The sequence below is a fragment of the Marmota marmota genome, unplaced genomic scaffold (genome assembly GCF_001458135.2).
Source record: "Marmota marmota marmota unplaced genomic scaffold, marMar, whole genome shotgun sequence".
In the NCBI taxonomy this organism is placed as follows: Eukaryota; Metazoa; Chordata; class Mammalia; order Rodentia; family Sciuridae; genus Marmota; species Marmota marmota.
This window is the reverse complement of record NW_026000075.1, coordinates 12,149,805-12,176,602: the sequence shown is the minus strand read 5'-3', so window position 1 is coordinate 12,176,602 and position 26,798 is coordinate 12,149,805. Positions and strand designations below refer to the sequence as shown.

General features: G+C 33.4%; 1 protein-coding gene across 1 annotated transcript in view; it reads left to right on the top strand.

Annotated features, from left to right (window-relative positions):
* Prkci (protein kinase C iota) overlaps window positions 1–26,798 on the top strand; it is a 61,102-nt gene that overhangs the window by 28,006 nt on the left and 6,298 nt on the right. The window contains exons 7-17 of the mRNA XM_015494278.2: window positions 1,730–1,784; window positions 3,046–3,104; window positions 8,978–9,154; window positions 9,586–9,683; window positions 10,617–10,703; window positions 12,227–12,362; window positions 17,513–17,600; window positions 18,617–18,742; window positions 20,154–20,233; window positions 21,661–21,750; window positions 24,564–24,679. Coding sequence (XP_015349764.1) covers window positions 1,730–1,784; window positions 3,046–3,104; window positions 8,978–9,154; window positions 9,586–9,683; window positions 10,617–10,703; window positions 12,227–12,362; window positions 17,513–17,600; window positions 18,617–18,742; window positions 20,154–20,233; window positions 21,661–21,750; window positions 24,564–24,679 — 1,112 coding nt within the window. The remainder of the gene's footprint in view (window positions 1–1,729; window positions 1,785–3,045; window positions 3,105–8,977; window positions 9,155–9,585; window positions 9,684–10,616; window positions 10,704–12,226; window positions 12,363–17,512; window positions 17,601–18,616; window positions 18,743–20,153; window positions 20,234–21,660; window positions 21,751–24,563; window positions 24,680–26,798) is intronic.

Genomic DNA, 26,798 nt, shown 5'->3' with positions numbered 1-26,798 from the left:
GGAGCAGTCCCCCAGCCTTAAAAGTTAACACTTAATGATCAACTTTATTTTCATCTATTTCCCCCCACTAAACTTTTCCTTGCCCAGTATTATTTTGAAACTTATATATTTCAGTATATACTTCTAAAAGAGGCTTTTTAAAAATATCTAACTAGAAAAAACAAATTTCTTATTTCAAATATCCATCCAGATAATGCTCAAAATTTCAGTTGTTCCATTAGTGTCATAATTTTGGTTTTTGTTTTCATTAGGAATCAGGATTAAATTGTAATTGATTCATATCTCTTAGATATTTTTAAATTTACTAGTTCATCCCCTGTCCTTTTTTTCCTTATAATTTTATTGTAGAAGACTAGTACTTATCCAACAGAAGGCATGTGTATTGAGTGTCTCTTTTATATACCTTTTAACAAAAGTGAGGTCATATGCATCCTATTTTTTAACCCATTTTTGTCACTGAACAATATAATCTGGTCATCTTTCTATGTGTATTTATAGCTAGTATAAATACACTTCTTAGCATAGTAATTTGTTACATGTCTCTACTATAATTTTTTTAACCTGTGGTTGATTATAACTTACTTTCCTGGGGTTGAACCATTAGGGTTGTTTATAAAGAAAATCATGATGAACTGCATGATAAATAAATCTTATTTCCTTAAAGATCCAGCAACAGAATTACTAGGTTAAAAGAAATGCATTTTTAGAAGGAATAGGATGCATCTTTCTAAATTGTCCTCTACAGTGATTATATCATGTTTATTTATTGGCCTTCTTTGGACATTTATTGAAAGTAGGATATTACTGTTAGCTCTTCAGTATTGGAATTATGGAGTGAGTTCATAGAAGTTTAGGAATGGGTTTAAAGTTAAGGTGGGGGGGAATCCAATTTTAAGGAAAATCAGAAGGCTACAAATTATAAACATAATTTTCCTGGTTCCTAATGATATTCCTGAGTATTCCTAGGTGATAAAAAGACTTGTGTGTTCATACATGTAGAAGAAAGAGGGATAGTGTTATTGTTACTTTAAGATAGAGGTTGAATTTCTTCAAAAATCCATACGCTTCAAAGCCTGTCATTAAGTAGTTTTAAAATTATAATTGTGTATCTAATGTTCTTCCTCAAGTTTACTTCTTCCTGCATTAAATTTGAATATAAGATTAACAAATTAGTAACAACTTTGGTTTGAATTAACATTGTTCCTGAGATTATTTGCAGATGGTTGTTGGTTAAGTCAGTTTCTAGAAGGTATTTCCTTTCCTTTTTTGGGCCACTGACACCTTTAAGAATGTTCAGAAAAATGGGAAACCTATAAAATAAAACATAATTTTAAAGAGTTTATAAATATCTTGAAAACTATCTCTGGACCTCAACAAAGAACTCATATTCTAGAAATATCTTGCCAAAGACTTAAAGTGGAATTCAAGAAAGAAAAGATAATGTAGAAGAGAAACAAATCAGAGTGCATAGGAGTTTAATTTCCAATCAATGGTTTGAATTAGTTTTGTTTTGTTTTTTTGTAAAATGTGACTAACGTTATCTCATTCACAGGAATGTTATAGGGTTTTATAAAACACTACTAGATATAATAACAACTGTCACCTAAGGTTTATTCTTTCAAATTTAAATTTTAATATTCCTCATTGAAAAAAAATGTTGTTTCTGAATTTATAGAAATATTGGAATTTAAAAAGAATCTACTAAGTGTGTCTTTGGAAATGTTTATAGGAACCAATGATGCCAATGGACCAGTCCTCCATGCATTCAGACCATCCACAGACAGGTAAGAATGAGGCTCACATGAACCGTTTTTCATAAACAAGGTAGTATTTGAAGACTTCTACCCAAGCTCAAAAACATTAATATTCTTCTCTAGCAATAGGAAATAAGCTTATTTTGTGGTGGTAAGTTTAGTCATAATATTTATTTAACCATATAGTTTACATAAATATTTTAGATATTTGTGTAAAATCTTAAGAAATAACTTATTTTTCTAATTCAGATACATTTCTTTTTGAGACTCTTTTACATTCATCAAACCTAGTTTGTTTTTCACCATGAAAAAATTTAAAGCAGATTTTGTGGACCATATTGACTGTATTCAGGTGACCTATTTTTATTCCAAGCCTTATTAGCAGAAGTAGATATTATGTAGAAGATAGAAATGCAGTTATAGGAAATCTAAAACTATGCTGTGAGTAAAAATGTTAAATAGGAACAAAACCTTAAGCACAGATCTGAGAAATTTGGAGAGCAATTAAATGGGATACAGCAGCATGATCTGGTCTTTATTCAATTAAAAAAAAAAAACATGAAAAAGGAAGATAGGAGTTTTTCTGGAAAAACAATGTAGTCTCTTTCTCCTGAAGCTATGAAATGTAGGGCCTTTTCCCCCAGTTGCTTTAAGGAATAAAAGCCCAGCATTATCATTTCTTTTTTTTCTTTTTTTTTTTTTTATTGGTTGTTCAAAACATTACAAAGCTCTTGACATATCATATTTCATACATTAGATTCAAGTTGGTTATGAACTCCCAATTTTACCCCAGATACAGATTGCAGAATCACATCGGTTACACATCCACATTTTTACATAATGCCCTATTAGTAACTGTTGTATTCTGCTACCTTTCCTACTTTAGAAAGTCAGTGACATTTTTGAAGTGTGAAAAAAGTAAGAAAAAAGACTGCTGTGCTTCAGTCATACTGAAAGATTTAAATAGGGTTTTTGAGTCAGCCATATACAAGGAATTTCTTGATTAATTTGTAAAAAAAAAAAAGAGAGAATTGTTTAAAAAATATTTATTAGAGCAATACTTGGCTACCAAGTTGGTGCTTTCTCTCTCTACCTATAAAGATTAGGATTTGACTCTTAAGTTTATATATAACATGCTATTAGTAGGACAAGTATTCAGATTTAAATGATAAAAACTTACTCAGAAGAAAAAAACTCAAAAAGAAGTGCAAACTCATAATCATCAAAAGAAATATTTATGTTAAAGTACTTTAATTGTGTTTCTTTTTAATTCTTGGGTTTGGATTTTTAGTAATTCCATATAATCCTTCAAGTCATGAGAGTTTGGACCAAGTTGGTGAGGAAAAGGAGGTAAGATAACTTGTTATATTATAAATACACTATTTCAGTAGCTTTTTTTGGGGGGGGGCAGTGTTGGGGATTGAACCCAGGGCCTTATGCATGCAAAGCAAGCACTCTACCAACTGAGCTATATCTTCAGCCCCTCAGTAGCTTTTTAATAAGATACAACAGTTTAGAAATATGACACATTGGCTTAGGTATTAGATGATAGTGATAAAAGACAAATGGTTTTTAATAATTTGAGAATTTTATTCTGATTTAATTTGGTAATTAATTTAAATTAGGAAATAGTTTGGGAAACATTTTCATTTTAAAATAATCTAAAAATCACAATGTATGGTATTTAGAATACTTGGTAATATTAGAATTATCGATTCTTTCAGTTTGTCAACTAATTGCTTATTTTAAATACAATTAAAATATCTTAACTGCCACTATTGTTTTCTATTAATTAAGCATTTTATCAGTTTTTAAAACAGAACAAATTCCTAATTTAAATTTTTTTGTTTTTTTTTTGTGCTACGGGCACTCAAACACTGAGCCATATCCTTACCCCTTTTTTATTTGTTTAATTTTATTTAGAGACAGGGTCTCATTAAGTTGCTTAGGGCCTTGCTAAAATGCTAAAGCTGGCTTTAAGCTTGAAATCCTCCTGCCTCAGCCTCCTGAGCCAATGGGATTATAGGCATGTACCACTGCACACAGTTAGAAAATATTTAAAATAGTAACCATTTATTTTTTTTAAAGTGTGTAGTGCAAATCATTATTGTGGCTCACCCCTTCTAAGTTTGACTTCTTAGAGTAACCACTTTTTAGCCATAATTTTGTGTGTGTGTGTGTGTGTGTGTGTATGTGTTTCCCCGTTGAATGTTTATATCTCTGTTTTTTGGTTTTTGAAGTTTATGTATTTCTGGACTTAAAAAATTTAGTTCACACTTCCTCCTCCTTTCTCCTTTTCTTTTTAGTGTGTGATAGGCGTATTATATTTTGCTCTTCTCTTGGTTACCTTTTGAAAAAAACAACTGTGCTGAATGACAGGATTCCTCATGCCCAAAATCCAACTACTTGGGAGATGGCAGTCAGAAGGATTACAAGTTTCTGGCCAACTTGGGCAACTTTTAGTGAGACCCTGCCTTAAAATAAAATTTTTAAGAAAGTGCTTGTGGAGAATGATATTGGCCAAATTATATTGTTATATTGTGTGCATGTACAAATATGTAACAATAAATGTATAACTATAATGCACCAATAAAAAAGAATGGGGGAATAAAGATCTGGGGTGGGAACTCAGTGGTAGAGCACTTGCTTAGCATGTGTGAAGCCTGTGTTCAATCTCCAGTACCACCACAGCAGTCAATAAAATCTAACTTTTTATTATGGAAAATTTCAAACATAAAGTAGGCAGAATAGTATAAGAAAACCCCTGTATCCATTACCCAGTTAAAATAATTAGTATTACATGGTTAGTCTTCTTATCTACCTGCATTTTTTGGTACATTATAATTACTTATAACAGTGGGGTTCTTTTTACCATATTCATACATAACATACAATTTGACGAATCTCATTTCCCTGAACCTTCCTTTCCCTCCCCTTCTCCTTCCTTCTAATCCTCTTTCTGGACTTTACAAATATTCCTTCTATTATTATTATTTTAATTAGTATATTTTATTTATATCTATTATCTATAACAATTTATTATTGTATCTTTATACATGAACATAGTATAATTTGGTAGATTTCATTCCCCAATGTTCCCATATGCCCTCCTCTCCTCCCTCCCTTTGATTCCTTTCCTCTACTCTATTGGACTTCTGTTTTTGTGATATTCCCCCCACTTTGTTAAAAATATGTATCTGCCCAACACACAACACCAGCTTCTTCATATGAGGGAAAACATTTGATCTTGACTTTCTTAGTCTGGTTTAGTTCACTTAGCACAGTGTCTCTAATTCCATCCATTTATTTTCAGATTACATAATTTCATTCTTCTTTATGGCCGAGTAAAACTCCATTTTACATATGTATACCACATTTTCTTTGTACCTAGGCTGGTTTTATAACTTAGCTATTGTGAATTTGCTCTTATAAACATAGTTATGCATATATTATCATAGTGTACTGATTTTAGATCTTTTGGATAAATACCAAGGAGTGGGATAGCTGGGTGATATGGTGATTCCATTCCTAGTTTTTGAGGATTCTCCATACTGCTTTCCAAAGTGGTTGTATTAATTTTCAGTCCCACCAACATTATATAAGTGCACTTTTCCCCCACATCCTTTCCAGCAATTATTGTTATTTATATTCTTGATAATCTCCATTTTTACTGGAGCAAGATAAAAATCTCAATATAGTTTGGATTTGCATTTCTCTTAATTCCTCAGGATGTCGAATGTATATTCATGTCTGTTGGCCATTTGTGTTTTTTCTTCTGAGAAATGTCGATTTAGTTCATTTGCCCATCCATTAGTCAGGTTATGTATTTTTTTGAGTTCTTTATATGTTCTGGATATTAATCCCCTGTTGGAAAAGTAACTGGCAAAGATCTTTTTATTTTGATGTTGTCCTACTTATTGATTCTTGGTTTTATTTCTTGAACTTCAGGAATTTTTTGAGACATTCAGTGCTTACACTCCTTTTTTTGTTTGAATATTTAAAAAAATTTTTTTTAAATATCTTTATTTATTTGTATGTAGTGCTGAGGATCGAACCCACTGCCTCATGCGTGCTAGGCAAGCACTCTACCACTGGGCCATATCCCCCGCCCTTGAGATTTTCTTTTCCTTTATTTAATTTATTTATTTTTATGTGGTGCTGAAGATCAAACCCAGTGCCTCACGCATGCAAGGCAAGTGCTCTACTACTGAGTCACAACCCCATCCCTCATTGTTTTAATATTAATCCTATGTTTGTTTCTAGCAATTTTAGTGTTTCTGGTCTAATTTCCAGGTCTTTGATTCATTTTGAGTTGCTTTTTTTTTTTAATATTTATTTTTTTAGTTGTAGTTGGACACAATACCTTTATTTGTTTTTATGTGGTGCTGAGGATCCAACCCAGGGCCTGGCACTTGCTAGGCGAGCATGCTACCACTGAGCCACAACGCTAGCCCTTGAGTTGCTTTTTAATGCCAGGTGAGAGATAGGGATCTAGTTTCATTTTGCTATATGTGAATTTTTAGTTTTCCCAGCACCATTTGTTAAAAAGGCTGTCTTTTCTCCAACATATGCTTTGGGCACCTTTGTCAAGGATCAGATGACTTAATCTACATCCATTTGTCTCTCTCTTCTATTCCAGTGGTCTTCATGTCTGTTATTATGCTGATACCATACTGTTTGTGTTACTATTGCTCTATAATATAGTTTGAGATTGTCTGCCCACTTTCTCTACTGCTGTATTTTTGAAGGAAATCTGTTGGTCACCTGTTTAATCTCACATCTTAGTTTCTTGTTCTGTTTTAGCCAATATATTGACTCTGTTTTAGCTACCTATACTCTCTCTTCAAATTTTTCTTTTAGTTACATAGTTTACTTTTACATTGCCAACGTTGTCAACATTTATAATCTGTCTTACAACTAACAAAATCTTCTACATTTTGTTCACAAGTTAAATGAGTCAGTTAAAGAAAGACATTCCTAATAATACGGACTAAATTCTCTGTTCTTCTGGTACTATAAGTTGTTAAGGTTTTCTTTCCTTTGGTCTTTGAACCTTTTATATAGTTTGTGCTCCTTTTAGAAATCTTTACTGCTGTTATTATTATTATTATTAATTTCAGTTTGGTTGTTTATCAGACTCATCTACCTTTATTTTTACAGTTTTTAATATCTTCTAAATTGTAGAAATAGATGTAGCAGAATGCACAGATCATTAATATTTGGCAGATATGTTTTCACGAAGTGAATACTTATTTCATTTCATAGATGATCACTTGGATCAAGAGTGAAGGTCCTTCAGCATCCTGAAATACCATTTTATGCTTTCTCCTAGCCACTAGGACTCCCTTCTCCCCAAACACAACCACTGTCTTAGCACCACACATTAATTTTGCCTTTTTGTTGTTCAAACTTTATATAAATGGATTCATACAGCTTGTATTCTTTTGTATTTGTTTTCTTTCACACAGCAGGATGTGAGAGTCCTCCATGTATCACACAGCAGTATTTCATTTGTTTTCACTGTTATGTCAGTTTTTCTGTTCTACTGTTGATTTGCCCCCCTAGATTTTGATTATTATGATTTGCTGCTATGAATATTCTTGGAAATGTGGTTTGGTACACATGTATTAAAATTTCGGTTAGGTGTGTGACTAATTGTGGAGTTGGCTAGTTCATATGCACATTCAACTTTAGTAGATAATGGACACAGTTTTCTATTTGTGTCAGTTTCTAGTTTCACCAACAGGGTATGAGTTCATTTGCTCTACATCCTTGTCAACGCTTTGTATAGTCAGTCTTTGAATGTGTAGTGTTGATATTATGATTTTTTTTAAACTTCATTCTTTTACTGGTTTGTCTAGAGATTGCATCTTGCGTTCTTATTAAAATTTAGTACAAATTATTAATAATACTTTCATCATTTTCCAGAAAATACAGTGACCTTAGCATATTTCTGATTAATTTCTTTTTCTTTCCTGCCTTTGGTGCTTTTTGCATAGTTTAAAATTCTGTGTATGTGTGTTAGTGTTTTAAATAATTGATCCCTTAATTTGCCCACATTTTACTTTTTGTTCTTTCCTTTTTGTGTCATTGTTCTTCCATCTGACATATTTTTCTTCCTGAAGAACTCCATTTCATATTTTCTTATAAGCTTACTGGTGATGGGTTTAGTAGTTTTTACCTGAAAATGTTTTTATTTCACTTTGTTTTTGAGGACTATTTTTGCAGCATATAGAATTCTAGGTTAGTACTCACTTTCCTTAGGCCTTTTGAAGGTGACATTCCACTGTTACCTGGCTTCTGTTATTTCATGTAGTCTTTCATCATTGTGTCTGAAAGGAACTGTGCTTTTTTTTTTATTTAATTTTTTTATAGTTTGCAATTAAGCATTGACTTATTTTCTTACCATTCTCTTCTTTCTTAACCTGCCCTAATCTGTTTTTAATTCCTCTTTGTTTATTCTTATTACCATAGCAGATTATTAGTATTATTTCTAAATCTTCACATGATTCTGTCTTTCATTAGCTGAATTGCTTCAAGCTTGTTTCCTGTCTATATAATCTAAAAATGCCTCTAAATGTGTCTTCTGATTAGCTTAGATCTCATATATCAGCATACTCTTTCATCCTCATGTCCCCTTGTAACTCCCAAAGTCAATATGAAGACTCGAACTATTATCCCAACCATTCTGTCAGTCTAACCTACTCACACACTTTATTTTTCCTATCAGTGATACCTCCAATCCCCCAGTCTCAAAAGTTATTATCATTTTTTATTCATGCATTTCCATTGCCCCCATACCTAAAAGTTAACAGAAACCAGGTCTTTGTAAACCCTCCTTGAACATTTCTCAGATTTCAACTCCCTTCCATTCCTACTTTTACTTTAGCTCAGACTTATCCTATCTCATGTGTATTATATGGCTTGCAATTATATAAGAATTAAGAACTTAACATGTTTATGTTAAGAAAATATTTAAAATCATTATAAGTATAACAAGGTGTTAGAAATGTAAGTTACTGCTGGGCACAGTGGTACACACATCTAATTCCAGCAACTCAGGAGACTGAGGCAGGTCAGTATGAGCAACTTAATGAGATCTTGTCTCAAAATAAATAAAAAGAGCTGGGGATGTATCTCAGTGGTTAAATACCCCAGTATCTAAATAAGTAAGTAAATGTTACTATTCAGTGTACTTTCTTTGATATGAATGTTCTCAACAGGCAATGAACACCAGGGAAAGTGGCAAAGCTTCATCCAGTTTAGGTCTTCAGGATTTTGATTTGCTTCGGGTAATAGGAAGAGGAAGTTATGCCAAAGTACTGTTGGTTAGATTAAAAAAAACAGATCGTATTTATGCGATGAAAGTTGTGAAAAAAGAGCTCGTCAATGATGATGAGGTAAGCACAGTAGAGTTCTACTTCTAAGCTGTTAATCTCCCTCAGAGTACTGTATCAGAGAAAGCCTCAATGTTCATGTTTTATTATTTTGCTGGACCTTTCTTAATATGTTTCAAACAGATTATGTAAGAGATCTTTAGTCTGATTACTGCTAGATTTTTTTTTTAAATAAAAATCAAACCATATATTACCAGAAGTCCTTGAACTTTATAAAAGTTTTCTAAAGCATTGCAGAATACTGGAAGGTTAACTAGTGGTGTTTTTCCCTTTTTGTATAAATTTTTGCTTCATGATTATCAGTGCCTCTGATATTTAGCCTTCTTAGTTCATAGTTGAATTTGTGATACTTGAATTGCTAAAGAACAAATTTATCATTAGTTTTGATTATTTAATCTCAGTTTGACGTAGATTTCTTTCATATTTTAATTTAGGATATTGATTGGGTACAGACAGAAAAGCATGTTTTTGAGCAGGCTTCAAATCATCCTTTTCTTGTTGGGCTGCATTCATGCTTTCAGACAGAAAGCAGGTAAGACTGAAAGAGAGTGGGATTAATCCTGGGCTTCATGCATGTTGGTATATTATATAGTAAAACCTGTCTGCTATAATTCATGAAGCAGAAGTCATGGAGAAGGAGAGAAAGTATTATGCTTACAGCTTCCTGCTATTCATAAAATAAGTAGTGACATCAGTTTGCCATTGGTTTGCCATTAGGAAATGACCTGCTTTCGGTGAAAAAGGAAACAGCCAGATTAGAATTATGGCAATAGAAATCCCACCTTTTAAATGTCCCTAGGATTCTAATTTTATTATTTAATGTTTCTTAGAGTTTAACTATGGGGGAAAAAATCTAACTTTTTAACCTTAAATGATAGTCAGAAGTGACTTATCTAGCAAATGTTGAATTGGGATGAGCAGATTACAAGTGTTACAATCTTTTTTTTTCCTTTTTAAAAAAACTTTATTTATGTATTTATTTTGAGAGAGAGAGATTTTTTTAATATTTATTTTTTAGTTTTCAGTGGACACAATATCTTTATTTTATTTTTTATGTGGTGCTGAGGATTGAACCCAACGCCCCACGCATGCCAGGCGAGTTCGCTACCTCTTGAGCCACATCCCCAGCCCAAACTTTATTTATTTATTTTATGTGGTGCTGAGGATCGAACCTAGTACCTCACACATTCTAGGCAAGGGCTCTACCACTGAGCCACATCCGCAGGCCGCAAGTGTTACAATTTTAGTGTTAGAAGTAGCAGGATATAGAGTTATTATCATGCTGATGTACATTCTGATCTTTTGTACTCTGTATACCCTTTGTTTCCACCAAATCTTTGGCATTTACTTTAAAGATTAAATCATAGAGAATGCTGTCTATATTGTGGCTAGTTAGTGTTTAAAATGTAAAGTTAATACTACCATATTTTGAATTTTGGTTTCATGGTTCTCTCCTGTGTTTTAGATTGTTCTTTGTTATAGAGTATGTAAATGGAGGAGATCTGATGTTTCATATGCAGCGACAAAGAAAACTTCCTGAAGAACATGCCAGGTAGGTTTTTAAAATGTTGTTTATGTTGGGTTTGTTTCAGGACTGCCTGACTTCTCATGTGCAGTAGTCGAAAAAAGTATGTAAATAATTTATTTTGATGCTAACTAGTTCTTTTTAAATCATGTTGTGGCTGAGCTAAGTTAATTTACATAATTTTAAATATGTATTATAATTTGCAGTTTATTTTTGTTTGTTGGCCTTATCAAATGGTACTTTTTATAGCAAGGTCAGATTATATTTTGAATTGTGAACATAGTTTTTGTTCCTTGTTTCTTCAGCTGAATTTGGGGAAACTACCTCTGGTTTTTACTATATTTAAGTGCCAGTTCTGCTTCTATACCATCTTTGCTTTTGTAGGAGGAACTGAAGCAGAGAATAAGTTCAGATTCTCTACAAAATTAAGTAGTTAGAAGGCATGTATTATGTTCCTGTAAAAATTATGATATTGTGGGACTGGGATTGTGGCTCAGCGGTGGAATGCTCACCTAGCATGTGTGAGGCCCTAGGTTCGATCCTCAGCACCATGTAGAAATAAATAAATAAAATAAAGATGTTGTGTCCACCGAAAACTAAAAAATAAATATTTAATTTAAAAAATTGTGATATTGTGCTACCAAGGCACCATAAACCAGCTTGGATGTTTCATTTTCATTATTTAGGCCAGTTTTAGTTATCAGTGAGTTGTAAAGTTTTCAAAAGTTTATTCTTTAATGTTAAATTTTATTATTGTAGAATAGTTTCTTTTCTAAAATCTTAGTATGATTTTTTTGAATAGTCAACTTAATATTTTTTTTCTATTTTATACCTGGCATTGTTTTTTAGTTTTTAAGGATAGTCATTGGTCCCTTAGAGAGGTGATAAAAACTGTAGGAACTCTGATAAGTGTACATTTACACATACAACTTTGCCTCCAGTTGTAGAATTCTGGACTGCGCAAAGTTCATCCAAGGGCCCAAAGTAAACCTCTGTTTAAAATTTTCAAACTAATCAATTATGAAAAATACGAGTTTAAGTTAGACCAGAACTTTTATAATTGTGTTTTGGGCTCAGATATTTTAAAGTGGGAATCTAATTTTGGGCGGGGGTGCGATTTGGGGATTGAACTCAGGGTCATTCAACCACTGAGTCACATCCCTAGCCCTATTTTGTATTTTATTTAGAGGCAGGGTCTCACTGAGTTGCTAATCACCTCGCTGTTGCTGAGGCTGGCTTTCAACTCACCATCCTCCTAACTCATCCTCCTGACTAATTTTTTTGTATTAAAGTACTGGGAGGAGAAAACTGCAGGTGGGAATAGAAGTTCAATACCTTACTCTAGAAATTTATTACAATTTAAAATTTTAAGTCACGTGAATTTTTAAAAAATATTTTTGTTTTATTTGTAAATGGACACAATACCTTTATTATATTTATCTTTATGTGGTGCTGAGGACTGAACCCAGTGCCTTACATGTCAAGGCAGGCACTCCACCACTGAGCTATAACCCCAGCCCTCATATGACTTATTTTTGAATTTATTTTAGGTTTTATTCTGCGGAAATTAGTCTAGCCTTAAATTATCTTCATGAGCGAGGGATAATTTATAGAGATTTGAAATTAGACAATGTATTATTGGACTCTGAAGGACACATTAAACTCACTGACTATGGCATGTGTAAGGTAAGAAAAATTTTCTAGTTATTAATAAAAAAATGTCTTCTGTAGCTCATAAAGTTGTCTTGGTAAAAAAAATAACTGCATAAAGATGGGAGAGATGATTGCTGCTTTCGGCTGTTTGGAATTCTAGCACAAAGACAAATGTACTTTTTTCCTAATAATTTGCAAAATTCCCATATCTTCTGTATTTTATGTGCTATAAGAGGAGTTAATTTCTTTTCATGATTTATAACTTTTTTTCTGGAAAGTTGTGACATTATTGAAGAAAATTTAGAAATAAAAATTATCTACAATCCCATTACTTGAGCATGACATTTGCATATGACCTCTCAATTTTTGCTATATATTAGGAGTCTATTTTTTAAATAATGCATGTTCAGAATTTTCCCTGAAGTTTTAACATTTTTATATTTAAATTTTAACTATCTGACACAGAGAATAGTAAAAATCAAATAAGAATTACTCTCAAAGCATATCTTCTTTATTTCTTGTTTTATTTTTGTGACAAGTGTTTCATTTGAAAGTCTGATCTTTTTCCACAAAACATGCAGGGTACCATTTTATTTATTGAAGCAGCTGGTACAAAATTACCCTCACAAGAGTGTAAATGTGTGAGTTGCATTCCCCATTCACTTAATGGTAGCACCACCAGAATCCAGAGATTTCTAAATGCTGACATCACACAAGATAGTCTAATCATATTGAAGATTTAATTTTATTATCTGTTAAGAATAAATTAGAAAATAAGATCTTCACAGACTATATTTGTAGCCTGGTGTGGTGGTACATACCTTTAATTATAGCTACTTGAAAGACTGAGGCAGGAGGATATCAAGTGTGAGCCCCATTCTGGGCAACATAGTGAGACTGTCTCAAAAAGCAAAACTAATTTTGCTTTTATGGGTAATACTAAAAGCCATTTTTCTTGTGATAATCCTTATAGTATTATATGGATGTTCAGTGATAAATAATTAGAAAGTTTAGTGATTAGAAACCCCTGTGTGCCTTTCAGTCATATTTGTGATACCTTTTTGATTTTTGTGCCATTTTTTCCTCTAGGGAACCCCCCCCGCCATTTTTAAATAAAAGTGGCAGTAATAATGAAATCTTAGATTACATAAGAAAAATAAAAACTGAACAAAAAATATGAAGAATGTTAACTTTGTTACAAAGTCTGCAAATTAAAACTGACACCTATTTTTGTCTGTCAGATATCGGCCTATAGGTAAAAGAAAATAATGAAATGGGCATTCTCATATGTCTGTGATGTGTATATAAATTATGGTAAGACCCTGGGTTCGTTCAGTCCCCAATACCAGGGAGGAAAAATTGTTGCATCTTTTTGAAAAGCTGTTGTATGTCGAAAGTACTGTTGGTTAGATTGTGTATTTTGAGTAAATATTTTGGTCTATAAGACCAAATTTTTTATTGTAATTTATGATAAATATTTATGTGACTTTGTAAGTTAAATATTTTTTATTTTATAAGTCATTTAAAGTCAAAAAATCTAACAATATAAAATGTTCATAACATTAAATAAAGCTTTAAAGTATTGTCATATTTTATTATATAGCATCAAACACTAATTCTGTTTACTTTTTTATATTTTTAAGTTATTATAACAGTTTTGTTTTACATAAACAATGAGAACATAAAGTATTAAGGCAGGCTTACTTCCTTCCTATTTCATTTTTCCCTTCTTTTCCCTCCTTTCCTCTCTCTCCTTCCCTCTCTTCTTCCTTTTTTCCTTTTGTCTTTTGTTACTTTCATTGAAAAATGAAATTTGTTGGTCATACATCCTCACTCTTTACAAGGATCTTCAATCAAGTTAGTCAGGATCTTTGGTAAACCTCAGAGATTAGCCTGTCTATCTCTCTCTGCTTTTCCCACCTTCTGCAAGAGCTGCTTAGTTTTATTAATGGGAAAGAACACGAGGATAGGAATCTCGTTCAGTGACTTTACTAACAATATTTTGTCTCTTCTTTTTTTTTTAATATTTATTTTTTAGGTGTAGTTGGGCACAATACCTTTATTTTATTTATTTATTTTTTTATGTGGTGCTGAGGATTAAACCCAGGGCCTCGCACATGCTAGGAGAACACTCTACCATTGAGCCACACCCCAACCCCTGTCTCTTTCTTACTAGCACATTTACTCCCTTTTGATGTGAAAGTTCATGGGAAATGAACTCTCTTAAAATTTGGATGCTTCTATCTTGTGACTTAGAGTCAGTATTTAAACTTACCTAAAGTCTAACCTCCTGCAAATACTGAGTTAATTTCTTTTGCTGTAACAATTTCTAGATAAACTATAAATGCTAAATTTTTTTTCAGTTAATTCAGAAATACTTCTTTGGGTTTAGTTAACTTAATTTCTTCAGGTTCATACTAGATACCTTTGGAGTACAGAGGATAGTGATTTAAACTTAATATTTTCAGATTTAATATTTGAAATATTTTATGAATATTAATTTTATTGAGTGAAAATTTAGCCATTTATGAATTGAGGTGCCTTTAACTATTTTTTTTTTTGTCAACAGGGAAATTTTAACAATATCTATGTTGTGCCATAGATAATTTAGCTAATAGGCCTACATTTAGATATTCAGTAAGTGCATGATTTTAGCATAGCTCTGTCACATGTTACCAGACTGTCTCTTGCTTCTGTTTGTTGTCTGGAAGTGTGTGTCATTTATCATGATAATGTGTGACAAGCCATGTCAATAAAAACAGGGTCGGGTTGTGGCTCAGTAGTAGGACACTTGCCTAGCACATGTGAGACATTGGGTTCAATCCTCAGCACCACATAAAAATAAATAAAATAATGTCCATCTACAACTAAAAAAAATTATAAAAAATAATATAAAACATCTTAAGTCATATTTATAATTATTAGTACATAAAACTAACATGGCCAGGCATAGTGGCGCATGCCTGTAATCCCAGTGGCTTGAGAGGCTGAGGCAGGAAGATTCTGAGTTCAAAGCCGGCATCAGCAACTTAGGTCCTTAGCAACTCAACATGATCCTGTCTCTAAATAAAATGTGAAAAAGGGCTGGGGACATGACTCAGTGGTTAAGCACCCCTGGGTTCAATCCCTAGTACCAAATAAATAAATATGTATATCCCTATTAGAAATAATTTTTTTTAAAAATCCTTGGGATAATAACCTGTTACTAAGTATTTCTTGTAGATGTTTATGGTAGTGTTTAGATAGTAGAATAAAATTTGAAGGAAAATATGTATACCATGCCCAGAATATCTCTGGAGGGACGCATAAGAAGCCATGGTTTCATCTGGGAAGCTAAAACTGAATGCATCAAGAACAAGTAATGAGAGGAAGATTTGATTATCAGTATACTTCCCCCACTCCATTGTCAGTTTGGAATTTTGTTACATGTGATCTAATAGTAGGAAAAGGGTTAAATTCTAGTTACATATATTTAGTTGAATTTCATAATTATTAATAATAGAAAGTCTGTAATTAAGGAACACTTATAAAGTTTAAAACAAAACAAAACACCACCAACAAAAAGGAGCCAGGCCCAGTGGCACATGCGTGTTATCCCTGTGACTCTGGAGGCTAAGGCAGGAAGATCACAAGTTCAAGGCTATCATCACATCAGCAATTTAGGCAGACCCTGTTTCAAAAAAAAAAAAAAAAAAGGTATGTAGTTTAGTGGTGAGGTGCCTTTGTGTTTAGTCCTCATTTTTTATTTTATTTTATTTTTTAAGAGAGAGAGAGAGAGAGTTTTTTTAATATTTATTTTTTAGTTTTTGGCGGACACAACATCTTTGTTTGTATGTGGTGCTGAGGATCGAACCCGGGCCGTACATATGCCAGGCGAGCGCGCTACCGCTTGAGCCACATCCCCAGCCCGAGTCCTCTTTTTTTAAAGATGCTTAATTATACATATAATCATATTCTGCCCCTTTTATTTTTAGACTATCTTTTTATTATTTCTTTTTTTTTTTCCACAGTACTAGGGATCAAACCTGGGGCCTCTTAGGTGCTAGGCAGTCATTGTACAATTGAATTATATCCCCAGTCTACTGTTGATTCCTTATTTAGTTGCCTTATCTGAATGACATTGGCTCTTTGAAATACACTGAGATTTCTTTTATGACTTAGTATCTAGTCAGTACCCCATGTGTACTTTAAAAAGATATGATTTCTGTTTTGCATGCAAACAAAGTCTTTCTTTTAATGTTTCTTTCTCCTTTCCCCACACACATATGGACACATATGTTCTATATGTATGTTTTATGTGTGTTTTATTATGTATATATGTATATTAGTTATACATATATATTAGTTATACATATAGTGTATCTACATATATCTAGTTTTCACATTTTTCTCTGCTTACTAATTATTGATCTGTGTAATCTATCATTTCTTTTTTTAAAAAAATAGGTTTTTTAGTTGTAGATGGACGCAACATCTTTATTTTATTTATTTGTTCTTATGTGATGCTGAGGATCGAACCAATACCTCATGTGTGCTCTACCACTGAGCCACAGCCACAACCCTATAATCTATCATTTCTGATATAGATATATTAAAAATCTCATCAAGATTAAAGATTGTGAACTTCAAATAATTTTGTCTATTTTTACTCTTCATTTTGAGGAAAATACAAGTTTGTATTTATTATAACTTCTTGGTGACTGTGCCATTCATTATTGTGCAGTATCCCTAGTTAGGTTTATTAATGTATTTTGCATTAATTTTCACCATCTTATAGCTATTAAAATGAGAACCAAAAATCTTGTGCCATAGAAAAAATGAACAACGTTATGTCAGCAGTTGTGTCAGGAAGTGCGACTTAAAATGCTGCTTTTCTTCCTGAAATACGATTCATTGTATTCCTATAATTTAAGTTTTTGTGTTAAATTTTAACCTGAATAAAAACCATTTTAAATGCATTTTAAAATTCTTAGTTGAACTTACTTTTTAGCAACATCTAATAATCTTTTTTTAAGCTATTTAGTGGCAATCCATAATTTTAATAATACATTTGTTCTAGTGATTATTTAAGGTTAATATATTACTTACTGATGCTGAAGTTATGTGATGGATAAAATAGAGGAGGTGAATTTAAAACAAAATTTTAGATCTTATTCTTCTTTCTTTGTTTTGTTTCATAAAAGGAAGGATTACGGCCAGGAGATACAACCAGCACTTTCTGTGGTACTCCTAATTACATTGCTCCTGAAATTTTAAGAGGAGAAGATTATGGTAATAAATACATAAGTGATATTTCAGCTATTGCTAAGTGGGTGGTTAAATGTGGTAACAAATATATTATAGTAAACTACAGCATTTTAATACTGATCTTACTAATGTAAACTTTCTTGATTCTGTTAAAATATACATGAAGACCCCCAGACTCTGAAATCAGAGAGTAGGACTTGGTGGTCTATAGGGGTACAAATTTAAATAATATTTTATTAATGATGAACACTGAAGAGTGATAGGTACTGTTCTGAGCAGCTTATATTATATTAACTAATTTAATTTTGCAACAACCCTCTGAGGTAAGCATTGTTGATTCCCATTTTACAGATAAAGAAACTGATATACAAAAAGTTTAAATAATATGCCCAATGTCCTAATGACTACATTGTTACAGAGTAAGGGATTCATAACAGCAGCCCTGTGATTCCAGAGTGAGTCATGAACTAGAAGGTTCTCCAGATTTTTGGGGATATTTCCCTCAGAAATCTGTAAGAGGGTAGAAAGATTGGCTGGCTGTCAGGCACCAGAAAATAAATTTTCCTCAAAAAGGATTTGACTTTTTGGGTTCTGGTCCTATGATTTCAGCAAATGTAAAGGGGGATGTGGTACTTTTGACAATTGCTCAGAATATGAATTCAGGAATCTTTAATCAGCTAGCAAAAAAAATATCAAATTTTAGACCAAAGAAGCTTATTCTCCAGTGCTATATAATTATATCCTCAAAACAAAATATTAGATAGTGGGCATGAGTCTGAAATTACAACTATATTTGGAAAAAAATATTATGTTTCACTGCCCATAATTTTATATTTTGATGTTCTTTTGGGCACTTACCTTTGATGGTAAGTGATATATTTCTGTAATTCTCAGAACTTACTCAGATAGTTATAATAATTTAGAGTTTACTGTCTCATTGTGTTTATTTTTTTTATTATGTGACAAAATATGAACCTCCAATTACTGACTTACAAGCATGCAGAGTGGCTAATTTATTGCTTTAAACTTTCTTTCTGAAGGTTTCAGCGTTGACTGGTGGGCTCTTGGTGTACTAATGTTTGAGATGATGGCAGGAAGGTCTCCGTTTGATATTGTTGGGAGTTCTGATAACCCTGATCAAAACACAGAGGATTATCTCTTCCAAGGTAATTTGCAATACTTTATACAGATTCTTTGTGAATAACCTACTCTAGAGCACAAAGTGTGCTTAGGGTATTACTTTGAATAAGAAAAAGGATAATAATCTGAACAGTATACTCTTTACTTAATGAGATTTTGATTTTTTTTTTTAATACATCCTTCCTGCCTCTGTCATCTCCAGTCTCATCTGCAGTTACTTTCTTGTATTCACAATCATTGCAAATGATTCCATTAGCTGATATATCACAAACGTATATGGAAGAGGGAATCCTATGGCTAGAGAGGACCATATTCATGAAACCTGAAGCTGAGGATATAAGTTCACAAACATTATGTGGGGCATAGAGTACCAAGAAGATAAGAGGGGTCAGAAGGTGGAGGAGGGGAAGGCTCATGATGGGCAGTACTAAGAATTGAGCATGACGGACAGGCAAAAAGTCCTCCTAACACATAGTCCAAAGTGTGGCCATGGGATCCTGCATTTAATAATTACCAATCACAGAATATGAATAGGCATTTATTATACTAGGAAAGTCAAGCTGAATATGGTGGGACACACCTGTTATACAAGCTACTCAGGAAATTGAGGTAGAAGGATCCCAAAATCAAGACTAGTCTAGACAACTAAACAAGACCTATCTCAAAAGAAAAAATTAAAAGAGCCTAGCATGTTCAAGGCCCTGGATTCAATCTCCAGTACAGGAAAAAGAAAGAAAGAAAGAAACCCAAATGGGCCATGGAATATGTGAAAAGACCTTCAACTTCACTAGTATCTAGAGGAATGTATATTAAAATATTAATGATGGGCTTGGGTTGTGGCTCAGTGGCAGAGTGCTTACCTAGCATGTGTGAGGCACTGGTTTGATTCTCAGCACCACATATAAGTAAATAAAGGCTCATCAATAATTAATAAAAATATTTTTTTAAAAATTAATGATCTACCATTTCATACATTTGGCAAAAATTTTAACGTTTGATAATAATCAGTGTCAGCGAAGGTATAAAAAAATTGGAATGCTCAGACGCTGCTGGTGGGAGTAAAAATTGACACAATAGCTTTGGGGAATGATTTGGCATTGTTTAATAAAAGTAATTATTATATGTGAAGCATTTTATAAATATTAACTACTTCAAACTTAATAAAAAATCTTCAAAGTAAGTATTATTTTCCTGGTGAGGAAACTGAGGCACAATAAAGTCGTCAAAGAATAAAACATTCTCATAAATGATACTAAAGTGCTTAAATTAGAGGCCATATCCGAGGAGAGAGAGGTAATGGAAGTACAAAAGTGGTTTAGTTGGGTATGTAATATCTTATTTTTATTGTTGCAGTGCCTTAAATATCTCAAAACAAAAACTTAAAAAATCAAAGATATGTAAAGGTTCAACACAATGCTATGATTTTTATCTTTCTAGTTATTTTGGAAAAACAAATTCGCATTCCACGTTCTCTGTCTGTAAAAGCTGCAAGTGTCCTGAAGAGTTTTCTGAACAAGGTAAAATTTGTGTGTAAATATCTTTTGTGTTTTGTTTCTATATAAATCAAACCAGTAAGGAGAAAGAAGCCTAGGCAACTTCCAAACAAACAAGGTATGCAACTTTTTCAGTTATGTCTGTAATACCTCTCTTAACCAAAGAGTAAATGACAGCATTAACTCCTAAGATGATTTTTCTCCTTTCTACTTTGCCAGTGTAATTTACCCCCAGCTACATGTTACTTATGAATTTTTTAATGTATGTTTTATACATGTGTGTGTATATACCATATACTCAGTAAAGGAAGAATTTAATATTTGGAGTTAGCCACAACTGTACTTTAAAATATTTTCCCATTTTTTCTGTTATTATCCACAGAATTTATTCATTATCATGTACTTTTTGAGCACTTGGGCAGTAATATTCCCTATAAATTGTTATATTGAAAACCCTATAATTAGATAAAATTTAGAAGAAATGAAATCCTATCCTAAAAATCTGAACATGATTTAATTGTTGCAGTTTGTGGGCTAGAGAAGTTTTAGGATCTAAGCTTGCAACTTTTGGTAATGATAAATTCTACTTTTAATGAGTATAAGTTGGTGTGCATTTACCTACTAAGATAAACAGGTAAGATAATGGTGAATTTTTTTAATGTTTTGCTTTTATGTTTATTTTTTAAATATGTATTTATTTTTAATTTTTTAAAACTTTTTAATGTTTTGCTTCTGTGTTTATTTTTTATTTTTATTTATTTATTTTTAATTTTTTAACTAATGATGAATTTTTAATAAAATCAGAAATTGAAGAACTTGTTTTAAATAAATATATTATGTGAGGAAAGATTTAAACTTGAAACCTAATCTTTCATAAAGTGAACAATTGAAAGTGAGAGGGTTAATATGTAAAATAAAATGTTTTTTGTCAAAAAGAAAAACAGGAACATGTTCTCATTCATAGTAATAAATAATCCAAGACTTCATAATTTGTAGACTCCTTTACTTCAGTGATTCAGGTAATGGTTATATCATTGTCTTACTCAGATTATGCTTTGTTGTTCTAATTACAGCATATACCTTTAAAATTGAGCTAAGAATAAACCTATGAAGTTTGGTGGTTTCCATATTTCGATTGACACTAGCCCATGTCAAAGAAACAACTGGTTGCTGCTCAAATGATGCTGCTAGTCTCTTTTCCTCCCACTTTTTCTTAAGCAAGGAGTGGTGACCATTCTCCACTTCAGTGACATAAGAGCACTGAGGAAATCTTACATGTCACAAAGTCTGGATAATTCAACTTGGGTCTAGTATTGTACTTTCTAGAAATAAAAGGTAGATAATTTCAGAAATAAGATATCAATTAATAGGCAGGAAACTCTGGTCACAAAATTGAATTATTTTGAAGCATGACATTTACCTAATTCTTAGAACATTTTTTTCTACCATAGGACCCAAAGGAACGATTGGGTTGTCATCCTCAAACAGGATTTGCTGATATACAGGGGCATCCATTCTTTCGAAATGTTGATTGGGATATGGTATGTAAATTTTTATTGTTTTCTGTATTAGGTTTTATTGATACCTTGGGCCAAATTTTACTGTCTTAAAAGAGTGTTGAAAAACTCATATGTCACAGTTTTTTAATGTTACTGTATTTTTTTTATATCTTTTTAATTTATTTTTTTAATGTGTTGCTGGGAGCGAATCCAGTACCTCACACATGCTAGGCAAGCACTCTACCACTGAGCTACAACCACAGCCCTCATGTATCACAGTTTAAACAACTGAAAACAACTCTCTCAAATGCTTTTTTTAAAATATTATTGAAATGTTAAAAATTAATTTATTTTAATTAGGTATATATGACAGCAGAATGCATTTTAATTCATTGTACACAATTGTAGCACAACTTTACATTTCTATGGTTGTACACGATTTAGCATCACATCATATGTGCCTTGGGTCATACATGTACCTTGGGTAGTAATGTCCATCTCAGTTCTACCATCTTTCCTACCCCCTGCACCTTCCCTCCTCTCCCTCCCCTTTGCCCAATCAAAGTTTCTCCATTTTTCCCATACCTCCCCCCTCCCCGTTACGGATCAGCATCCACTTATCAGAGAGAACATTCGACATTTGTTATTTTGGGATTGGCTTACTTCACTTAGCATGATATTTTCCAACTCCATCCATTTATCTGAAAATATCATTTTATTATCTTTTAATGCTGAGTAATATTCCATTGTGTATATATACATATATACACCACAGTTTATTTATCCATTCATCTATTGAAGGGCATCTAGGTTGCTTGCACAGTTTAGCTATTGTGAATTGAGCTGCTGTGAACATTGATGTGGCTGTGGTTACTATAGTATGCTGATTTTAAGTCCTTCAGACCAAGGAGTGGGATAGCTGGGTCAAATGGTGGTTTCATTCCAAGTTTTCTAAGGAATCTCCATACTGCTTTCCAGATTGGTTGCACCAATTTGTAGTCCCGCCACCAATGTATGAGTATGCCTTTTCCCCCATATCCTCACCAACATTTTTTGTTGTGTGTATTCTTGACAACTGCCATTCTGACTGGTATGAAGATGGAAAGATCTCCCATGTTCTTGGATAGACAAAATTAATATTGTCAAAATGGCCATACTACCCAAACCACTATACAGATTTGGTGTGATTCCAATTAAAATCCTAACATCATTCCTTATAGAAATAGAAAAAGCAATCATGAAATTAATTTGGAAAAATAATAGAGAGACCCAAAATAGCCAAAGCTATCCTGAGCAAGAAGAGTGAAGCAGGAGACATCACAATACCAGACCTTAAACTATACTACAAAGCCATAGTAACAAAAACGTCGTGGTACTGGCACCAAAATAGACATGTAGATCAATGGTACAGAATAGAAGACACAGGGACAAACCCACATAAATATGTTATCTCATACTAGACAAAGGTGCCAAAAACATACAGTGGAGAAAAGATAGCCTCTTCAACAAATGGTGCTGGGATAACTGGAATCCATTTGCAGCAAAATGAAAATAAACCCCTGTCTCTCACCAGCACAAAACTCAACTCAGTGTGGATTAAGGACCTAGGAATTAGTCCAGAGACCCTGCGCCTAATAGAGGAAAAAGTAGGCCCAAATCTTCAATGTGTTGGATTAGGCCCCAACTTCCTTAGCAAGACTCCTAAGGCACAAGAAATAAAATCAAGAATTAATAAACGGACCTGACCCTTTCCAATAAATGAACTGACTCTTTTCCATGAGAGCTCAGTAAGACAGGCAAAGGGAAGAGTAAAATAGAACTTCTCAGCTCTTCCCAGGATACCAAACACCCGTGGCATATAGAGTCAGGAAGACATAAAGCCATGAAAATTATCAGTCTTGCCTTATATTTTATTCAGGATTTATAACACACCATCAGAGTATAAATATTCCTGTGGATATTTAATCTTTGCTTTTTATGGACTGGGATAAACATATTCTCCTCTTATAAAAAGACTCTTGGGAAAAAAATTAATAAATGGGGTGGACTCAAACTAAAAAGCTTCCTCTCAGCATAAGAAACAAGGAGGTGAACACAAAATCTAATTTTGGGAGCAAGCTTTTGCCACACACACGTCAGAGCACTTATCTCCAGGATATATAAAGAACTCAAAAAACAACACCAAAAAAAACAACCCAATCAATAAATGGGCTAAGGAGCTGAACAGACACTTCTCAGAAGAAGATATACATTCCATCAATAAATATATGAAAAAATGTTCAACATCTTTAGTAATTAGAGAAATGCAAATCAAAACTACTCCAAGATTTTGTCTCAAGTGCTTTTTTAAAATCTTCGCAACTAAAACAATTATAATATTAATGTAATAAGAACAGGTCATAATATTGTTGAGGCTCATATTAATGTTCAAATTTGCAAATTATGTCCATTGTTGTTGTTATCATATAGAGCAAGGGACAATGGCCTATGCCCATAATCCCAAGGACTTGGGAAGCTGAGACAAGAGAATAGCAAATTTGAGATCAGCCTCAGCAACTTGGTGAGACCCTGTCTCAAACATTTTTTAATCATTTTTTTAAAGGGCTGAGGTTGTAGCTCAATGGTATAGTGTCTCTGGGTTTAATTCCTGGTACCATAAAAAAAATTATGTATGTATGTATGTATGCATATGTGTGTATGTATATATATCATGTGTGTGAATACATGTGTGTGTGTGTGTGTGTGTGTGTGTGTATTTAGAACTGTGCCTAGGGAAACATCAGAGCAGAGGAAAAATTTAGGTGTGGAATTTTTCTAAGAATGTAGGTTTGAGCTGTCATCTAATGTCTTTTTAGATGGAACAAAAGCAGGTGGTACCTCCCTTTAAACCAAATATTTCTGGAGAATTTGGCTTGGACAACTTTGATTCTCAGTTTACTAATGAACCTGTACAGCTCACTCCAGATGATGAGTAAGTAATTCTATATACTGAAATATTTTTAAAATTCTTTGAAAACCCATTTTTAATGGTTACACAGTGTTTTATTATCAGATTATACTATAATTCATGTAGCCAGTAGGTTACTGGATATTTGAACTCATTATATATTATCAACTATAATAGTAACTGTCATTATTCTTTCTTTGCTTTACATGCATTATCCTAATTCTCACAACAACCTTGTAAACTAGGTATTGTCATCTTCATTTTACAGATGAGGAAACCGAGACTCAGAGAGGTTAAGCAAAGTTACACAGCTATCAGGTGGCAGAGTCAGGATTCAGACCCAGATCTGACTGACTGAGGCCTCTGCTCTTTCCACTGTGCTGCACTGTTCCCCATTTTGATGATGAGCATCTTTGTCTGGGTTTCTGTTACTTTAAAAAAATTATACCATTATCAAATTTAGCCAGCAGTGATCCAGTGTTTTTTTTTTTGTTTTGTTTTGTTTTTGTTTATGTTGCATCTTTTAAAAATATAGGTTAGAATAATTTGTGGACATTTTGATCATTTAGCTGTCATTACAGATTCATTCTCTGTAAACTCAAGGAGGCCCATTTGGTTGGTAGTCACTTCACTTATATCTTCATTCTTATCATGTTCTTCACAGCAGCTGTTCCAAATGGTTTATATTTTTTAGAAGGCTTCATTCCTACCCCTATCTCTATCACTCTTAATGGATTAACCTTGCCTTAAGTTGACTTCAGTAATTTAGACCTCTCTGGTTTAAGTTTGCTCCCTTTTCAGCAGTGTCTAGATCACCTTATCTCAGGATTGCTCTCCACTTTTCTCAGCCTTTTTCTTGTTCCATCCTCTTGGAAGGCCCTGTTTTGTGAGGGATGCTCCTTCTGTTTTCCTAGACTTATTTTCTTAGTTGCGTCCGGGATTTCATTTTGTCAGTTACCTAACTGCTCCACCTTTGATTTGTATATTTCTAGTTTATTTCCCTCTACCTACAGACTTGCTCAGGTATCCTGATTTTACCCCTAAATCGTAACCCCTTTTGAACCAGAATACTTTTTTTTCATATTTTCTTTTCAAACATTTAAAAAGAATAATTAATGAATGCTCATGGTGAAAGAAAAATAAACAAGCAGTATCTCTGTCTCTTCAGAGTAGTCAATAGAGGTTGTCTTTGTACTTTGCCAACAAGTCAAATTGACATCTTAATTTCTAAATTACAAAGCACTTTTTGGTCAGTCTTCATCTATCCTGATATCTATAAGGTACTTGAAACTCAGAGCCTTGCCTTAGGTAGTGCTGCCCACCCTGGTTTTGCTTCATCTCAGCAACTACTTATTTGTCATATTTTTTCCTTTCCCTTTGAGACCAGGCTGCTCCATGGTTCTATGTTAGTTTGGCTGGGCACAAATAACCGAACTGCCACAAAGCCTTGTAGGTTCAAACAGCAACTCTTTATTCCCGAACTCTCACTGGCACTCTACACACACTTCCCGGGAACACACTCCCTCCACTGGGCTCCATGAGATGAGAACTCAACCCGGGAACTCCAAAGTAGCAGGCGCCTGAGGCAGCAGCATCTGCCCTAATCCAAGCAGAATCCGCCCTAGTCCCGGAGGATCCGCCCTAATCCCGGAGCAGGGTCACCTTTCAACCATTCCCTCTAGCAAAATGCCAGGCGTCCATTCCGACTAAACTGTGGCTCTCAACATCTTCCCCCCCCTTCTGTTTAATTAAACAACAAGCATGTGGCTTAGGGACAGTGCCTGTCTTAGGTTGTCCAATACTACATATGGTCCTTACCGGTCATCGGATGAGCTGACCTCAAGGCATCAGCCTCCCGTCTTAGGTTGGTACCATTGTAATTGGATCTTACCTGTCATTGGCTACTGGTCCAGCATACAGCCATACTTGTGGATAGGCCTTTGCACCAGTGGGGGGGGTGAAGTTCTTTGCCTCACCTCTGTTGGCTCCCAAATTTGGCCTTGGTACCAGTGGGGGGGCGGTGAGGTTCTTTGCCTCACCTCTGTTGGCCCCCAAATTTTAGACCATCACAAGCAGAAAGGGAGGAGGATGCAAAATGCCATGGCACCAAGCCAAATGATGGCTCTTTTTGGAAAAATTGTAC